Raw genomic sequence first — 19123 nt, forward strand, 5'->3', positions numbered from 1 at the left:
TTACACCAAACAAAAAACATTATAACTATAAGAAACCAAAGTGTACATTCACACCAGACTCACTCATAATTTACATGTGACAAAGTTTATACCAGATTGTTCTTATTTAATGATTTGATTGCCAGGGGAACAAAAGAGTGTTTGTGTCTGTTTGTCTTTGCTATCTGTGTCTTGTTTCTCTTTTGTGATGGACAAAAATCCTGACCGAAAGGGTGATTTTTTATTTCTAGAATTTTTTAGCTTTTTTGTGGATGTTTGTCTTTAAAACTTAAAATTTTGCTGAATCAATATGAATCAATAAAAAGAAGCAATTAGCCAATTAATTAGGCGTACTGGTAGGTCTTAATGTTCTCTTGAAAGTTTACGCTAAAAAACCCAAACCAAGTAAAAACCAATCAGTTAATGGGCACAGATATAGATGACCTTTACATCATCTGCTCTATAGATATCAAGGTCTGAAAGGGGAATTTTTAAAATATTTTTTTTTTTACAATTAATTATTGGTATTTAATTATTTTGTTTGATATCGAAAAAATGGAAATAAATTCTACCGAAGCAGGACGTTTTGGCGCCGCCGTTTTGGCCCCGCCGTTTTGGCGCGAAGGTCGTTTTGGCGCGAGCCGTTTTCGCGACGGGACGTTTTGGCGCGAAATACATTATGTACGTTTATTGTATTATTTCTTTTAAAAGAATTATTCATATCTATGCATTACATGAGTGTTTGTGTTAAGACATATTTTTCACGTACTAAATGTAAATGTGTGTTTGTTTTTCACATCATTTTCTATAATAAACATTTTGGCTTGTGTATGTGTGTTTATTAAGAGGCACACTTTTATTTTCAAAAACGTTTTTTAAGATATTACTTTAAAATTAAAAACAAAATGAAACGATGATAGACTAAAAATTGATGCAATTATTTGTTTACATTAACATTGGTTTATTTAATAACTGTATGGTATCTCCAACTATACATACCAAACACTTGCTAATATAAGTAAAATATAATACATGTACCATGTTTCTCAAAATACTTCAAGTTAATTATACATAGACACCATGGTTATTTGCCTAAGTCGCTGGATCGCTGGAATTCAAGGGTTCATTAAAAAAAAAAGCTACGTGCTTATTAAATTATCGTCAAATGATATCTCGCGCCAAAACGTCCCGTCGCCAAAACGGCTCGCGCCAAAACGTCCCGTCGCCAAAACGGCGGGGCCAAAACGGCGGCGCCAAAACGGCGGCGCCAAAACGTCACGTACCGAAATTCTACATTATTGTGCAAATGTGGAGTTCTTCCCATTTGATAAGCTTCTTTTTTTTTCAAGTATTTAACATTTTGCTGGCTTATTACTTAAGTGTCTACGTGTGAAGCTTTGCATTGCAATAAGTTAACTTAAGCACATTCCGAGTATATCTTTGCGCAGTTTTCATATATTACCGTCGTGCAGCTTTAGAATATAAAATCACGGTTTTATTAAGGTTCAACTGTATCTACATTTGTAAGTATTTGTAACTTCTAGTCTCTGAAAAACAAAGAGATACTCTCCTGGAGTTTGTGACAATGTCTGTATATCAGTGACGGTGACTGACCTACATTAACCCCTGGGATTTCCCTTTCGCTCTGTCCCCCATGTCTGACATAACGCTTAGCTTGTACTCGACCCTGACATTTAACCTTTACATGCTAATGTATGCCACTCTTTATCGTTGTTGGACCTGATGCTCTCCCTTTCAAAGTTGCTTTCTTTTTGTTTTATTTTTTGTTGTACTATTATTTAAAAATAGAAATCTATAGTATAGGAATATAACAGTGTTGAGTGCCGAATTAGGAAACAAATTTATCACACAATAAGTTATGTCATCATCTTGGCTTGACTTATTCCTTTTGACTCCAAGTGGAACATAGGGGCCACTACAGCACTTCGCCATCGGGCTCTGTTCTGGGCGATTCCCCTCAGATGGTTCCATGTCCTTTCTGTCATCTTTGTCTTTTGGTCTACTGATCTTCTCCATCTTTGTCTTTTGGTCTACTGGTCTTCTCCATCTTTGTCTTTTGGTCTACTGGTCTTCTCCATCTTTGTCTTTTGGTCTACTGATCTTCTCCATCTTTGTCTTTTGGTCTACTGGTCTTCTCCATCTTTGTCTTTTGGTCTACTGATCTTCTCCATCTTTGTCTTTTGGTCTACTGGTCTTCTCCATGTTTGCTTTGGTCTTCCAGCCTTGCTTTTCCCCTGTGGGTTAAGTGAGTCAAGTGCTCGTTTCGCAATGCTTTCTGTTTGTCGCATTGTATGCCCAACCCCCACCCCAAACTCATTTGCGTTTTCTGATTTCTTTCTCTGTCTTTTTTTTTTTCCCTCAGATTTTGTTTGAAATATAGTCCGGCCGTCTGACACCAATTATGTAACATAAACTTTTGTTTAGTAAATGTTTGGAGCGTGTCCGTGTTTCTATTTCGCAATAGTTAATGTACCATATGAATGAATTTTCACGTTTGCCATCCTCTATTGGGATGTAAATAGATTTCTCCCTAAATGAAGTGACTGGAGGCGCGGTTGCTGAGCGGTAAAACGCGTGGCTTCCAAACCAGACGTCCCGTGTTCAAATCCCTGTGAAGACTGGGATTTGAGTCCACGCAGCTCTAATGGGCACCTTACATTATTTGGGGAAAAAAGTAAAGGCAGTTGGTCGTTGTTCTGGCCACATGACACTCTCGTTAACGTTGGTCCACAGGAACAGATGACAATTACATGACCTATAGATCGCTAGAACTGAAAGGGCAACTTTACTATTGAAGTGACTAACAAATGAAATGTATTTAAATCTAGTTACTCCTAATATTGATTGAAATGATTCTGAACAAGCAGAAATTCGTTAATTAATGGCGCTAGTATTTTAAATGATTGTTAGATGATTTCTTAGACAAATTAAATGGTATGAGATGAAAACTGACTTGATGCTAGTTGAAAGAGTCTTCGCTGTGAAATCCTTAAAACTTGTATATAGTTCCTCATCGTCGTCTCCAATGACGATTGTGTCGGAGAAAGTTTGGCGTCACTAATTACGCAGACGTATCTTTCCCGCCACGGTAAAGGGGAGACGAGCCGCTAATACCTTGTGGATAAACCAGTAATGCTTGGCTTCGTTAGCTTGTCTTTCAGCGGTTCTTAACTTTTCGAAACATGCTGATCTTTAATGCAAACTCGTGCCCCCAATGCTAATTCATTGTTTTATTTACACTCACTGACCTAGAAATATTTTACTACAATGCTTGTCTATTAAATTTTTTTTTCAACTCTTCGGCGTTCTCATTATAAAGTTTCAGGCTTCTGATTGCTTCCGTTGGTATATTTCATAGGCAAGGGTTTCCAAGTCAGGAATCTCTCCATTATTTTGTTTTAAAAAGGGTGTTCTGGTGCCAGAATTTGTTTAGGCTAATCATTTCAATTTACCTTATTAATTTCTATTTACATGAAAAGAATATTGTGGTATTTAAGAAAGAATAATGTAATAAATACTGATAATCTCTAGGTCTAATACATTAGGCCTGCCAGCATAAAAAAGTATATCACATCCACAATATCGTGAAATAATCACTATACCTAGGTGTAATTTCAAATATCTTGTCATACACATTAATACGTTTTCAAATAAAATGTGCTGCTTTTAACTATTTAAATGACATTTCTTATAAACCAAATTCACATTTCTTTTCGCCAAGCTCCCTCCCCCCTCCTGCCACCTACTTAAAAAACTTTTTTGGGGTTTAAACTGCCCCCCCCCCCTTTTCCTACCAGTTGCCAGACATCTTGCTAATTATTTTTACACGATAGTGAAGAACTTACGGTTCTTTTAAAAATAGCATATAAATGTGTGAATCCAATTACTACACTAATAATTATTTTTTTTTAATTATTATCTTTGATTGTAAACGAGTATCAGCGGATGTTCCAGGAACAAAATGTTTGGGAACCACTGGTTCACTCTGCTAAACTTACGTCCTAGACTCTGGGAGACCGGGATTAGATTATCACACAGTTTCAGAGAGGGGGGAAACAAGGAAGGGGTGAGGAATGGTTTAGACTTGGTGACGATGAAAGAAGAGGGGGAGGGGTGTTATAGTGATGTGATACCCCCCTATCTAAGGATGCGGTCCCCTGTGTGTTAAGTATACGTCAGACCTTTTTATACCACCGTTCGTAAAGTAGGCTACAGGGCCGAGTCCACCCGGCTTCACCAACAAAACAAGCCAGTGATTCAGCCATGGATCTCCGTGGAGATAACTAGACGGCTATCTGTTCATTGCTTTCTTTTGCCTTCTGGATATTTGGAAAATGTTTCTCTCATGTGTAGAAACACGGTGTTTGGAAGATGGAAATAAAAGAACCTAGACCAGTTCACTAAAGTTTTCTCGTCAGCCGTATGTAGACTTGATTTTGTATACTCATTTAAAATAACAAGCGCCTGTGATATTTTAATGCTTTTTAGTATAACAAAGGCTAACAAAGATGACTTTTAATACATGTAAAAAAAAATCTAATTTATTAACTGAGTGATTTTACATTGATGTCCATGCAATTCAATTCCTCGTTCTAAAATGTTTATACCAGGAATATCATTAACGTAAATGTGGTGAACATCTCGAACTCGTTTCGGATTATAACTCCTATACAGATTACCAAAAGTTGTACTATATTTACGCATTGTGTGATCAGTCATTGTTGAAGAAGCCAGTTCTGAATTTCCAGTAAATGATTATTTATAGGTTAAATTCAATGTAATATGTTTTAGGAGGCGCTCTAAAAGTTGTATGCAAAATGACTATAAATACTCTATCAATAAATCTCAACAAATGGCTGTAAACATGGACTGTTGTGGTTTGAATATATATATAAAAGAAGACATAAAAGTTGATACTGTGCAAGGTGCCCAGTAGTTTAGGTGAAGGAGGGACCATAAAGACAGTAGTAGCCACGGGCGCAGGTCGTAAAAATATCAAAAGGTTCTTGTAAATGTAAAGCCCTGGTCCAACTTGTCCAACTGGCTTACTACATGACTTGATCGAACGCTGTCATGTCTTGTTTATGTTACGAAATTATTTAAATTGACTAGATAACTTGTTGTCTATAGTGCATCCTAGGAAGTTAAGGCAACTGTTGCACATTTATACATTTATCTATTGTCTAGTTTCTGTAATTGCAATTATCAGAGCGAAAAGCGAATCACAAAGACTTTATCCTGAGAATGTAGTCTCAAATGCCTACTCCCTTTTGTTTATTTCAAGTTCCGTATGTTCTTGGCTTAACCTCTCGCAGATCGACGTGGGATGCAGCTGGCGGTGTTCGAATCCTTGAGCATTGAGACGATAGTCCAGAGCGCATACCACTCTACCAGGCAGCTAATCTTCAAATATAAAAACAAAATGTAATAAAATACTCAGAAAGACACAAAGATTAAGGCACATTCCTCGTTCCTAATGCTAGGACAAATTTGTACAAATGCTCTTTCTTCCCTAGTGCTATTAGAGCAAGGAATGGGTTGCCTGAGTCAGTCAGGAAAACCAGTGACTTGGCATAATTTAAGTTGTTAGTTAACATGCATGACTAGATGCATGACGCGTAGAACGTAATAATCTTCTTTTTCGAAGTAACGTCTGTATTATATTTTTTTTTCTCGTAGAGTTAAAGACTTTTTAATAAAGTCAAAACCAGTGACGTAAACTTTAAATGCGTCTGTTTGATGGGTTGGATAGTCATACTGCCTTGAAAAGGTAGGCAATGTAGGTCTATTGTAGATTTGATAGACACCTTGTGTAGATCTAAATCTCACTAATCAATTAGAAATTATTAGAATTTTTAGCTTAGAGCTTTGAGAAAAAAAAAAGGGAGAGGTTATTTGTATGAGTCTACGTTTAATTATTCGACCTTTAGAGTTGCTTTGAAGAAAAGCGCAGATCTACACACTTAGCGGGGATGCATAGGATGGGACCGTGAAATAGAACTTGTGCTTACGTACGGACTTACCGAAAACCTAATGATTATTTCCTCATCGTTTTGACATACCACTCATACAGATTTCTAATATTGACTCATCTAATTAGAGTCTGAACATTGGGGACGAGTGCTTCATTTTATGTTGCCGTGGAAACACCCCCCCCTCCCCCCGCACTGATTATATAAACGTCAAGACCTCTTGTCAACTTTACCTCCATGTAGATTGTAGATCTACATAGATCACGTGACTTAGCTCCCATTGGCGTGTTTCCTGTGTATTTGACTAAACTCGATCCACCCTTTTACCCATTTCAAGTCACTACAAGGTAGTAGATCTAGTAAGTTGACCGTCGTGTACTTCTCGGTATAAGCCCTATTTATTCAATGGATGACTGCAGTCTGTTCGCAGGTCACAATTTATAACAGGAGGGACTTGGTGTCAATAGTTCTGTTATCAGTTAAATTAGCTCACCTGGACGCCAACGTCCTAGACACTTCTGTTGATACAATGACAGAATGCTCCGTAATAGAATCTAGAACTGTGGGTAATCAAAAGATTTCATGCAATAAAACCCCCGAGCAAATGCTAGGTGAGACCCAACTATACTTCAAGGCTGTTGTATTACAGGAGGGAGCGGTGGCTAAGGGTTAAAGCGCTTGGCTTACTAACCGCTGTGTCGCCGGTGAGGACTGGGATTTCGTATTTCCAGCTCCTCTGAGTCCACCCGAAGGCGCCGGTCCACCCAAACCTAGCGGGTACTTAACATAAGTTGGAGAAAAGGAAATGCGGTTGGTCGTTGTGCTGGCTACATAACACCCTCGTCAACTGTGGATGGATCAATACCTTTACTTCACCTGCCCCATAGATCACAAGAACCTGAAAAAGGGGGAGCTCTTGTAATGTAGGCTGAGATTGATTGTATTAAACCTTAAGAGTTCTGTAACGATATTAGAATAAATTACATCAAGAAACTTAAATTCTATCTAATAGTTATACTCGTGTCTGTTTTTTAATGACTAACTTTCTCTCTCGTGTACCCGATGTTTAGCGAAGCGATAGACCATGAACTATCAAAATGTTGAATGGAAGTGAATGCTGAGAACATTATTTGAAATGGTTCCCATAACTGCCTGCGTAAAAAAACGAATTGGAACGAAACAGTACACGACTCTTAGAATGTTTCGTACCGTCATTACGTAACTAAGCCTGTTATCTTATCTTATAAATTACAGACACTGCTTCAAAAGAGATGATAATTACGTTATTCCAATTCCTCCATTCATCTTGCACATGCAAGGGCTTAAATGTCTGATGGATGGACGTTATTCTTGAAAATGTAGACATTCACTTATAACCAAGATTTCTTCTAAAAGTGGGTGGGGTGAGTCGGGATAATTATTTTGTTTTACTTTAACATTTATTAATTATTAAAAGCAAAATGATCGCTCTATAAGCTGTATAAAAGAGGAAAAAATATAGTTTTTGTTTCTATAAAAAGATTACTAGTTATTGTTGTCTTAGAGGCTGGGTGGCATAGCGGTAAACCGCTTAGTTTTCAAACCGGGATCCCGGGTTCGAATCCTTGTGAATACTGGGATTTTTTATTTCGGTATCTTTCGGGCACCTCTGAGTCCACCCAGCTCTAATGCGTACCTGACATTAGTTGGGGAAAAAGTAAAGGCGGTTCGTCATTGTGCTGGACACATGACACAATCGTTAACCGTATGTCACTGAAGATGACCTTTGCATCATCTGCCCTATAGATCACAAGGTCTGAATGGGGAACTTGTACTTTAGTTTACTTAGTATTGTCTTAAATCGTCACGGACGTCTCTATTGCATCATCATGACAAGACAGTGGGTGTTGGTTCAGCGAAAACATTACAATGAATTCATTGATCATTACGATCTGCTCACGTGCATTTCAGCATTAATTTAGACCGACTTCAGAATGTCAGAAAGACAGCCTGGTATTACATACATAGCATTCACCACAAAACCTTTAAATGAATCTGCTGTCACAGAAGAGCCTCTCTAAATCACGTGGTAAGAGTTACTTACCTCCAACGCCTTTGTCCTGACTGGTTCTGCAGACTTGCTCTTCGAGCTCATTTTCTATTAATCCATCTGTTTTTGGCTGCTGAGCTGTTGGCTGTATTGCTGAGTGCACCATTGGAAAAACAACAACCCATTGTCCTATTCACGTAATCTCTCTAGCTTAAGACCTTTACATCTTAGTCTTAGTGATCCAGTGTTAGTTATAATTATCAGTTCATTATTTTTTTAGAGTCAGGTTTGCCTTGCCACGCAAAGGCAACCATCAAGTTAAGTTTGTGTGTAGTAGAGCTAATTTCTTATAAAGTTTGTGGCTAGTAAAGTTATTGTCTGTTACAAAGTTTGTGGATATCATGCTATAGTTTGTCATAAAGTTTGTGGATATCATGCTATAGTTTGTCATAAAGTTTGTGGATATCATGCTACAGTTTGTCATAAAGTTTGTGAATATCGTGCTATAGTTTGTCATAAAGTTTGTGGATATCGTGCTATAGTTTGTCATAAAGTTTGTGAATATCATGCTATAGTTTGTCATAAAGTTTTTGGATATCGTGCTATAGTTTGGCATAAAGTTTGTGGATAACGTGCTATAGTTTGGCATAAAGTTTGTGGATATCGTGCTATAGTTTGTCATAAAGTTTGTGAATATCGTGCTATAGTTTGGCATAAAGTTTGTGAATATCGTGCTATAGTTTGTCATAAAGTTTGTGGATATCGTGCTATAGTTTGGCATAAAGTTTGTGGATATCGTGCTATAGTTTGTCATAAAGTTTGTGGATATCGTGCTATAGTTTGTCATAAAGTTTGTGGATATCGTGCTATAGTTTGGCATAAAGTTTGTGGATATCGTGCTATAGTTTGGCATAAAGTTTGTGGATATCGTGCTATAGTTTGGCATAAAGTTTGTGGATAACGTGCTATAGTTTGTCATAAAGTTTGTGGATATCGTGCTATAGTTTGGCATAAAGTTTGTGGATATCGTGCTATAGTTTGGCATAAAGTTTGTGGATATCGTGCTATAATTTGTCATAAAGTTTGTGGATAACGTGCTATAGTTTAGCATAAAGTTTGTGGATAACATGCTATAGTTTGGCATAAAGTTTGTGGATGACGTGCTATAGTTTGTCATAAAGTTTGTGAATATCGTGCTATAGTTTGGCATATAGTTTGTGGATATCGTGCTATAGTTTGGCATATAGTTTGTCATAAAGTTTGCGGTCATTGTGCTATAGTTTGGCATAAAGTTTGTGATTAGTAAAGTTATAGTTTGTTACAAAGATTGTATAAACTACTTTTATATTTTATAGTTTGTTCTAAAGTCTCTGGCAAGCGGAAGTATCTACGTGGACGTCTATTGTCTCCCTTGTTTCAATGAATCTATCACTTCCCCCAGTTTTATCAATGAATGATCTCCCATGGTTTTATTCTTTTAACATTGAATGACAACTCCCACAATACTTAGCGCCAACCCCCCAGGAGGCTTCAGTTTCTTTAATTAACTTTTCTGTTCTCACAGTAGGTGAAGCCGTAAATTTCTAAGCGTCTGTTTAATTAAAACTTTTTTTTTCTTAATGAACGAACAAGAGGATTGATCGGAGCAAAGAAACGAATTAACTTTAGGGAAAGAAGAGCTTAAGGTAGACCAAATGCCTCGTAAGAAATGATTAGGGCGAAGGTACCCTGCTTGAGGGCGGTGTTACCCCCCCTGGAACAATGGTTACGTCTTCTGTGAAAGAAAGTCACAGTTAGAATGGAACCCATGACATCGAGAAGGGTGTTAGGAGCCCAGCTTGGGAGTATATCCGTTTCATCTGAGGTAAGTCTGTCTTCTTTTCACCTAGTTTTTTTTAATTCCCATTCGTATATTAGAGACGCCCCTGTAAATCACACATCCCGCCATCAAATGTCAAATGTTTCTGTTTTGAAGTGCCAGATATGAAGCCATGAAAGTAGATTCACACAAATTTACACGTTCAAAATTATTTGGCCAAAATTTAGAATGTTATTTGGCCAAAATTTAAAATGTTATTGACTGTCTCTCACTTTTTTAATTACTCACAACAAATTAATTAATAGAAATATTTATTATTACATCAACAAAATATAAATATACATATATAAACATAAATATATATTATTCAGCCATGTTTAAGATCAGTCAAGCTTTTTACAATTTACAAAACTGTATTGGAATGTGTAAAATAAAGTTTTCATTCCTATAACAGGGTTAAAATCGAAAGGATGAACTAATGTACAAAGTCTTTGTGTAATTCCATAATTTGAATTAACAGGTAAAGAAATGTAATATCTTGACCTGCTTACATGAGATCCACTATTGTAAACCCCCATTCACATCTCAAAGAACCCCAATTCATTTTTGTTCACTTTTTGTACTCTATGGAAGTCGTCGTAGACCCCCCCCCCCCCCCAAGGGTCTATATTAAACCACTTTGGGACTCACTGATCTAGATCTATATTGCATAACGTCAAATGAAATAAAGATCAAGGGAGATTGCTGTATATTTTTGTTAAATCATACCATTTTTTTCTTAGGAAAACACAAGTTACTCGTCTTGGTGTAAACATTTTTATTTATATCCAGACGTCTGGAGATCCCAACAAACCTGGGCTTAACACTTGGTTTTCAAAACTGTTTATAGTCCCTTTAATGTTGACATTCCTTGTAGAATTGATATCACTCAAGCCCTGCCTGGATTAGTGGCTACTAATCCTTTGATCCTCTCGGGTGGTAGAATCGAACCGTAAACCTTTCGAAAATAAGTCTGAGAAGTACACAAAACGTTTTTATTTACAAATAGGAGAAAAAAGCTGAATTAGCATATATCCATGTAACGTTTGACATCCTTGTAGGCTTAAGTGCTCGGTGTATACTTAATATCGATACTCAGTGCCTGAACATTTTGATTCCATGTTTAATTGAATCCATTTTTACAAAGCTTATATCAACTCTGTCTGTCTGGATAAAAGTTTGTACACGTTCATTCTCCGACATCAAATCTCGGATCATGCTGAAATTTTGCACAATTGTTTCTTTTATCTGACAACACAAGAATCAATTACAAAAATGAACCAATTAGTTTATTAACTATTGGTAATTAATTACTTTATTTGGCATCTCAAACACGTATTTGAGAAACACATTGCTAAGAAAGCTATAACAATTTTAAGCATAAAAAGTCAACCTCTTTCTTCATGACTTTAACATTTTACCATCACAAAGAACATATAAGACACCTATAAGACACCTATAAGATATAAGACACCTATAAGCCACCTATAAGATATAAGACACCTATAAGACACCTATAAGATATAAGACACCTATAAGACACCTATAAGATATAAGGCACCTATAAGACACCTATAAGATATAAGACACCTATAAGATATAAGACACCTATTAGACACCTATAAGATATAAGACACCTATAAGATATAAGACACATATAAGACACCTATAAGCCACCTATAAGATATAAGACACCTATAAGACACCTATAAGCCACCTATAAGATATAAGACACCTATAAGCCACCTATAAGATATAATACACCTATAAAACACCTATAAGATATAAGAAACCTATAAGACACCTATAAGCCACCTATAAGATATAAGACACCTATAAGATATAAGACACCTATAAGACACCTATAAGCCACCTATAAGATATAAGACACCTATAAGACACCTATAAGCCACCTATAAGATATAAGACACCTATAAGCCACCTATAAGATATAATACACCTATAAAACACCTATAAGATATAAGAAACCTATAAGACACCTATAAGCCACCTATAAGATATAAGACACCTATAAGACACCTAAAATATATAAGACACCTTTAAGATATAAGACACCTATAAGATATAAGACACCTATAAGACACCTATAAGCCACCTATAAGATATAATACACCTATAAGACACCTATAAGCCACCTATAAGATATAAGACACCTATAAGACACCTATAAGATATAATACACCTATAAGACACCTATAAGATATAAGAAACCTATAAGACACCTATAAGCCACCTATAAGATATAAGACACCTATAAGACACCTATAAGCCACCTATAAGATATAAGACACCTATAAGACACCTATAATATATAAGACACCTATAATATATAAGACACCTTTAAGATATAAGACACCTATAAGATATAAGACACCTATAAGACACCTATAAGCCACCTATAAGATATAAGACACCTATAAGACACCTATAAGCCACCTATAAGATATAAGACACCTATAAGATATAATACACCTATAAGACACCTATAAGATATAAGAAACCTATAAGACACCTATAAGCCACCTATAAGATATAAGACACCTATAAGACACCTATAAGATATAATACACCTATAAGACACCTATAAGATATAAGAAACCTATAAGACACCTATAAGCCACCTATAAGATATAAGACACCTATAAGACACCTATAAGCCACCTATAAGATATAAGACACCTATAAGACACCTATAATATATAAGACACCTATAATATATAAGACACCTTTAAGATATAAGACACCTATAAGATATAAGACACCTATAAGACACCTATAAGCCACCTATAAGATATAAGACACCTATAAGACACCTATAAGCCACCTATAAGATATAAGACACCTATAAGATATAATACACCTATAAGACACCTATAAGATATAAGAAACCTATAAGACACCTATAAGCCACCTATAAGATATAAGACACCTATAAGACACCTATAAGCCACCTATAAGATATAAGACACCTATAAGACACCGATCACAAAAACAAATGGACACAAAAACTCTGTTGTTCCTTTGCTGATGAAATCGTTGACCAAACTGTCACTTACTGTTGTAAATGTGTATGTAATGTTCAAGAGTTAACTGTTGTATGAACGTATATATTGTTTGCTCTAATCATGTTATGTTTTTTAATGCACTATTGTAAACCACATTTCCTCACGGATACTAAAGATTATTATTAGTATTGTCTTGTATAACGTTCAATGCTTGACTTTGGATATCTCTTAAAGAGGACGTTTGAACCTAGCAAAAAAAAAAACATTTAGAATTTTAGATGATGAACAATAGACTTAAGAGTGTAACGCGATCTAACCTATCGTGTTCCTTACCGTTAGGATCATGAAAGTTTAGCTCTGTTAGTTCTGCGAGAAGGGAAGTCTTTGGAGAGTCTTAAGAAAGTCGTAGGCGTGTATCAGCGAGGAGGGGGGAACTGGGTGGAAATGGTACATTTGTTTTAATGAATAAAAAAAACACAGACCTATATATATATTATACCTAGACTTGGAAACGGAAACAAATGCGTATCCAATCGTTATGTAACATTTTTTCAAGCTGTAATGGCAGTCGCCTTGTATCTTGGAAAATCGCTCTTCTGTCTTAGTAATGATCACATACCTATATATTTATATATTATATCTAGACTGGACATGGAGATGTTTTAACACTGCAAAAAATGTCGTGGAAAAAAAAAAGATGAAGGCGTTTTTTTTTATTTTATTCCAAACCTATGTAACAAATAATTTAATGTTTAGATCTAGATTTGATAATTAAACATCGAAAAAAAAAAGAGCACTTTCGTCTCATAACTATTATTTTGCAATTTTTAGATAAATGAAAACAAAATCAATCTATTTAAATGTACATAAGATGACTAAAATCAATAGACGTGAATTATTTCGATCTAGGACTTTGGGTCATTGTCTTAATGGAAACTAACAGGAAATGGCTTTGTTTCATGAATTTGCGTGAATATATAGTTCTGTGATTAATAAATAACATATATATATATATATGATCTTTTCAGAGTTTAGAACACAGACCTATATATATTAAAAATACTTGGTGCCACAAGCGACGAGTGTTTAGAAAATTGAAATTTCAATAATAAAAAGGGGAAAAAAATGTTCTTTTAACAATGATCTGTTATTAAACTTTTTCATTTCTATTTTTAAATTATTTTTTCAAACTGATCTTTTTTAAATGATCTTTTTTTAGTGATTTCTTTGTTATGACCTTTAAAAAAAAAAAGCTAGCTTATCAACATTTTCGATACTTTGTCAACGGATGCCATAAAAAGCTATCTATTTTACTTGTCCGCCATTGATGGGACTCTCTATAGTTACAATTGACTAAATATGTTAACTAGAACGCATGTAATGATATCTCTACAGCAATATTACTTCCCCTTTATTGATGTACGTGTTTGCGTGCTTATTAAGCTTTGAGGTGGCTTACAGTTGGTGCGGAGTCTAAAATCACAGGATCAAACAAATTGTGTCATCTGAGACTCTTGACCTAGTTTCCACGCACACCATTGACAATCCGTTTAGAAATGTACATTTGCCATTAATGTGTCTAACGTCTGATAACAATGAGACCTTTTTTTTTATTTTTTTAAAAGTTGGCAACAACCTGTGTATCCTGTCTTTCGTTTGCTATGTACCCTGCAGAGCTTAGTAGGTCAAGGTAGTGGCATACATTGGGGGGAAAAATGCGAGGGTGGTACTAAGTTCAGGAGACATTTAAAAATACTAAGGGGGATAACTGAGCATAAAAAAAGAAACTGGAACACCGTATTCAGTCTGCAAAAAATCAATAAACAGAATGAGAAGGTGTATCATTATCAGGAGATAGACCATTGACTAGTCTAGTCACTAAAGTGTACTATTGTATTACTATGTATTGCATTGCTAATGGGATATATTCATATTTACAACACCACTTTTTAAAAAGAAATATATTCACAATATCTGATTTATTATGTTTATTGATATTTGCAAAGCGGAAACAATAATATGACACACAAATTGGCAACATTGTAACATGTAGGAGCCTACATATTTTAAAATACAGCTTCAACAATTATCTTATCTTCTTATCTTTTATAATACAGATGCTACTTCAAAAAAGAAGATGATTACGTCCTACGCGTCATGCATTTAGTCATGTATGTTAACCAATGACTGAAATTCTGCCAAGTCACTGGTTTTCCTGGCTAGCTCAGGCAACCCATTCCATGCTCTAATAGCACTAGGGAAGAAGGAGTATTTGTACAAATTTGTCCTAGCATATGGGACGAGGAATGTGCCTTTATCTTTGTATTGTTTAACTATCTTTTGGCCTAATCGTTTCCTCTTAAGACCGTTTCCACCCGGGCGCTACTATGAGGCAGGGCAGCTTGCACGTGACCACGTACTATCCAGCCCGTGACCTGACGCAGTCCAGCCACGTGCATGATAAAACAGGAAAAGGGTCGGATCCAGTATGCCTGAAAACTGACCTGTGACAACAATTTCTACATTTTTTTTTGTTTTGTCACAAAGCACTAGTGCTACAAAGGCAGGTCAAAATGACAAATCATAACAATATACACATAATTGATCTCCACTACCCACAGATTGCGACGTCACTGGTCAGTGTTTAGGCCTACTATGACGATTGGTCTCTACTCGACGATACATATCTTGGTGTCCTTAACAAACGTTTAAAAAAAAAGTATAAATGCGTCGACTCCAATGCGATTCCTCGGGAATAAGTTGTTTTCAGTTTGACTGAATTAAACCGGTAAAACTAATAATTCATTATGTCTATCAGAGGCAATTATTTCATGTCAGCAATGATTCAGCTAAAGAGTTTGTAGGTCAAACAAATGTCTGAACGGTGGTGAGGTTGAAAGTTAAAAATGGAGTTTAAGCGCCCCGTCCCCCATTTTTATTTTAAAGTTATTTGTCGATAAATCAAATTATCGAGGTTCGACTGTGTAGTTCATCCATTTAGAATGTGTCAATCACGACTAAGAGGCTTGTGTGTCATATTAATTATCTCTAGTGTGTGTTTCAGTGGGGCCAAATAAAAACGTATCTAATGAGGTCAACGCTATCAGGGTGGAGAGAGTGAATTGCCATGTTTTTATATCCAGCTCTCATCTGATCTCAAAGTTTTAGACTTGGGGTTTGCTTGCCATATGACATTCTCCACTGAAAAATGTTTAGTTACTTCGAAGGTAGATCCCTGTTTGACTGAAGTTTAACACAAGTGCTAACCCCTAGTCACGTCATTTAAACCATAGCCCAACGTCTTTAAACCAGAGGCACATGTCATTTAAATTATAACCACTTGGCTTCTAAGCCATATCCTTACATCATTTAAACCATAGCCACATGTCATTTAAACCTTAACCACGTGTCATTTAAACCATAGCCACATGCTATTTTAACCATAGCCACATGCTCATTAAACTTTAAACCATAGCCACATGCTCATTAAACTTTAAACCATAGCCACATGCTCATTAAACTTTAAACCATAGCCACATGCTCATTAAACTTTAAACCATAGCCACACGCTATTTTAACCATAGCCACATACCATTTTAACCATAGCCACATGCCATTTAAACCATAGCCACATGCAATTTAAACCATAGCCACATGCCTAGCCACATGTCATTTAAACCATAGCCACACTCCATTTAAACCATAACCACATGCCATTTAAACCATAGCCACACTCCATTTAAACCATAGCCACACTCCATTTAAACCATAACAACACTCCATTTAAACCATAGCCACATGCCATTTAAACCATAGCCACATTCCATTTAAACCATAGCCACACTCCATTTAAACCATAACCACATGCAATTTAAACCATAGCCACATTCCATTTAAACCATAGCCACATGCCATTTAAACCATAGCCACATGCCATTTAAACCATAGCCACATGCCATTTAAACCATAGTTACATTCCATTTAAACCATAGCCACATGCCATTTAAACCATAGCCACATGCCATTTAAACCATAGCCACATGTCATTTAAACCATAGCCACATTCCATTTAAACCAAAACCACATGCCATTTAAACGATTGCCTCATGCCATTAAACATTAGCAACACGTCCTTGAAATCATTGCTACTTGTCATTTAAACCATACCAACACTTCTTTTAAGCCATAGCCACATCCATTTTAAACCATAGCTACTTGTCTTTCGAAAATATAGTCTTGTGTCATCTTTATGGGCCGTGACTTCACTAAAAAACATGAACACCCAAACCAATTACACATCGTTATTGAAGTCTACATAAACTTGAAAAACAGATTTTTGATTAGTAGGTACCGGTATGCATGAAAAGAAAAGAGAGAAGAAAATAGAGAGAGATACTGCACATGTTACTTAGTTTGAGAACCACCGATGCCTCATCAAATCACAGTGATCACTGCGTGGCCTACAGTTAATTACAGCAAATCTCCACAGCCCTGGCGCGCGCATCCCTGCAGTGACCTACCTGGCATCCCTGTCTTTCTGTCCCGTCAACTTGAAACATTTGGCCATGTTAACCTACCTGCCCGTGTCTCAGTGTGTGCGCGTGTTTGTCAACCTCCCGATGGAAGGGAGTGTTGAAACGATGAATTGACTTGAGCCCTTGGAACTTTCATTAGACCCAGTGTACAAATTTATAGTGATTTTTGTTATAAAGTTTATTTCAATATAGGTCATCAAGTTGTTGTTTGCTATTCTATTTTAGGACCTCCGGCAGATTTTTAAAAGAATGATTTCATTTATTAAAGTGTCTAATTTTTCGTGGATATTATAATAATAAAGCGAATGTCTTCGACTACGAAGGGGTAGTGATTTATTGTATATGGATTCGCAGACCCATCCATGACCTATATATTTTGTCATGTAAACGCAGACCAATCCGTTGTCTTTTTTGGTATCTATATAAATTCTCTTCGTAATTGTCTTCGGCATTTATTTGTGTGGTTTTTTTTTTTTGTGGTTTTTTTTTGTGTTTTTGTGTCGCGAAGTTTTTTTTAGAGATTATGTTTATCGCGGAAAGTACAATCCACTTTTTGACTGCTTGACACTTCTGGGATGTACTGTGCACTCATTACATCAGGCACTTACCAGAAAGGTGTACGCAGGGATAGCGTATTGAATTATGACGGACTCTGGTCATCTGGTGTCCAGCTCGCAATCGTCTTCACTGGATGCGCTTCATATCCAGTGGAAGTGGCACCATCACTTTGGAACTTTACCCGTGGTAGGACATAGATCATATCTTTAATGACACTTTTCAGAATGTGGTTAAAAATTTATATAACCATTTGTAGTTTAATATTACTTTTAGTACGCAGTGAAAATTTTAAAATTACTTTTAGTTCGCGGGCAGACTTTATAAATTACTTCCAGTACATGGTTTGGCTTTTAAAAAGTAGGTTTTAGTCAATACATGTACCATTTAAAGTTACCTTTAAGTCCAGATGACTACGTTTTAGCACTTCTTGTAGTTACCGTTATTTTATTAATGTATTGGTTTGGTTGTATTTTTTTTTACCTGTGTTTCGGGGTTTGGAGTCATGGCTAGGTCCAGGAACATAAAACATAACATGTATTTCTTAAGTGACCCAAAATACACTGAGGTTATAAAAGACAAGGGGGCGCGAGGGTGAGTGGTTAAGCGCTCGGCTTCCGAACCTGAGATCCTGGGTTCGAATCTTGGTGAAGGCTGGGATTTTTAATTACTCTTGAGTCCACCTCACTCTAATGGGTACCTGACTTTAGTTGGGGAAAGTAAAGGCGGTTGGTCGTTGTGCTGGCCACATGACACCCTGCCCGTTAACCGTTGGCCTTAAAAACAGATGACATTAACATCATCTACAACATAGATCGCAAGGTCTGAAAGTTGAACTTTACTTTTCTTTTTACTATAAAGGACAAATATGTCGGCAAAATGTAAATATGTTTATACTTTCTGTTGGAGCTCTTTTCTACATAGTATTGGACCATGTTTTTAAAGGTCGAACGCTCCTATGAAATACCTCCGAGTTTGTAAAACAATATCTAGTTATGTGGACATACATATATAGATAATGCGTTGACAATGTATTTCTTTCTTTTGATTTCTTTCTTTCTTTTTTATCCTTTTCTCTCCAACTTTTATTTTTAATGCACCCAATACGTACGTTTCTAAATTAAGTATGAATGCCAAAAAGTATAAAA

General features: G+C 36.1%; 1 protein-coding gene across 7 annotated transcripts in view; it reads left to right on the forward strand.

Annotated features, from left to right (window-relative positions):
• Positions 1-19123, forward strand: part of LOC106066251 (uncharacterized) — a 77959-nt gene that overhangs the window by 26471 nt on the left and 32365 nt on the right. Inside the window, exons 1-2 of one of the 7 annotated variants that reach the window (XM_013225229.2) lie at positions 4042-4420; positions 9566-9865. The exons of 3 other annotated variants lie outside the window; for them this stretch is intronic. In XM_013225229.2, the coding sequence (XP_013080683.2) occupies positions 9800-9865 (66 nt within the window). In that variant the 5' untranslated portion in view covers positions 4042-4420; positions 9566-9799. Of the gene's footprint in view, positions 1-4041; positions 4421-9565; positions 9866-17924; positions 18165-19123 lie in introns of those variants that run through there. 3 more of the 7 variants (XM_013225230.2, XM_013225232.2, XM_013225227.2) reach the window with 3 other exon arrangements.

The sequence above is a fragment of the Biomphalaria glabrata genome, chromosome 7 (genome assembly GCF_947242115.1).
Source record: "Biomphalaria glabrata chromosome 7, xgBioGlab47.1, whole genome shotgun sequence".
In the NCBI taxonomy this organism is placed as follows: domain Eukaryota; kingdom Metazoa; phylum Mollusca; class Gastropoda; family Planorbidae; genus Biomphalaria; species Biomphalaria glabrata.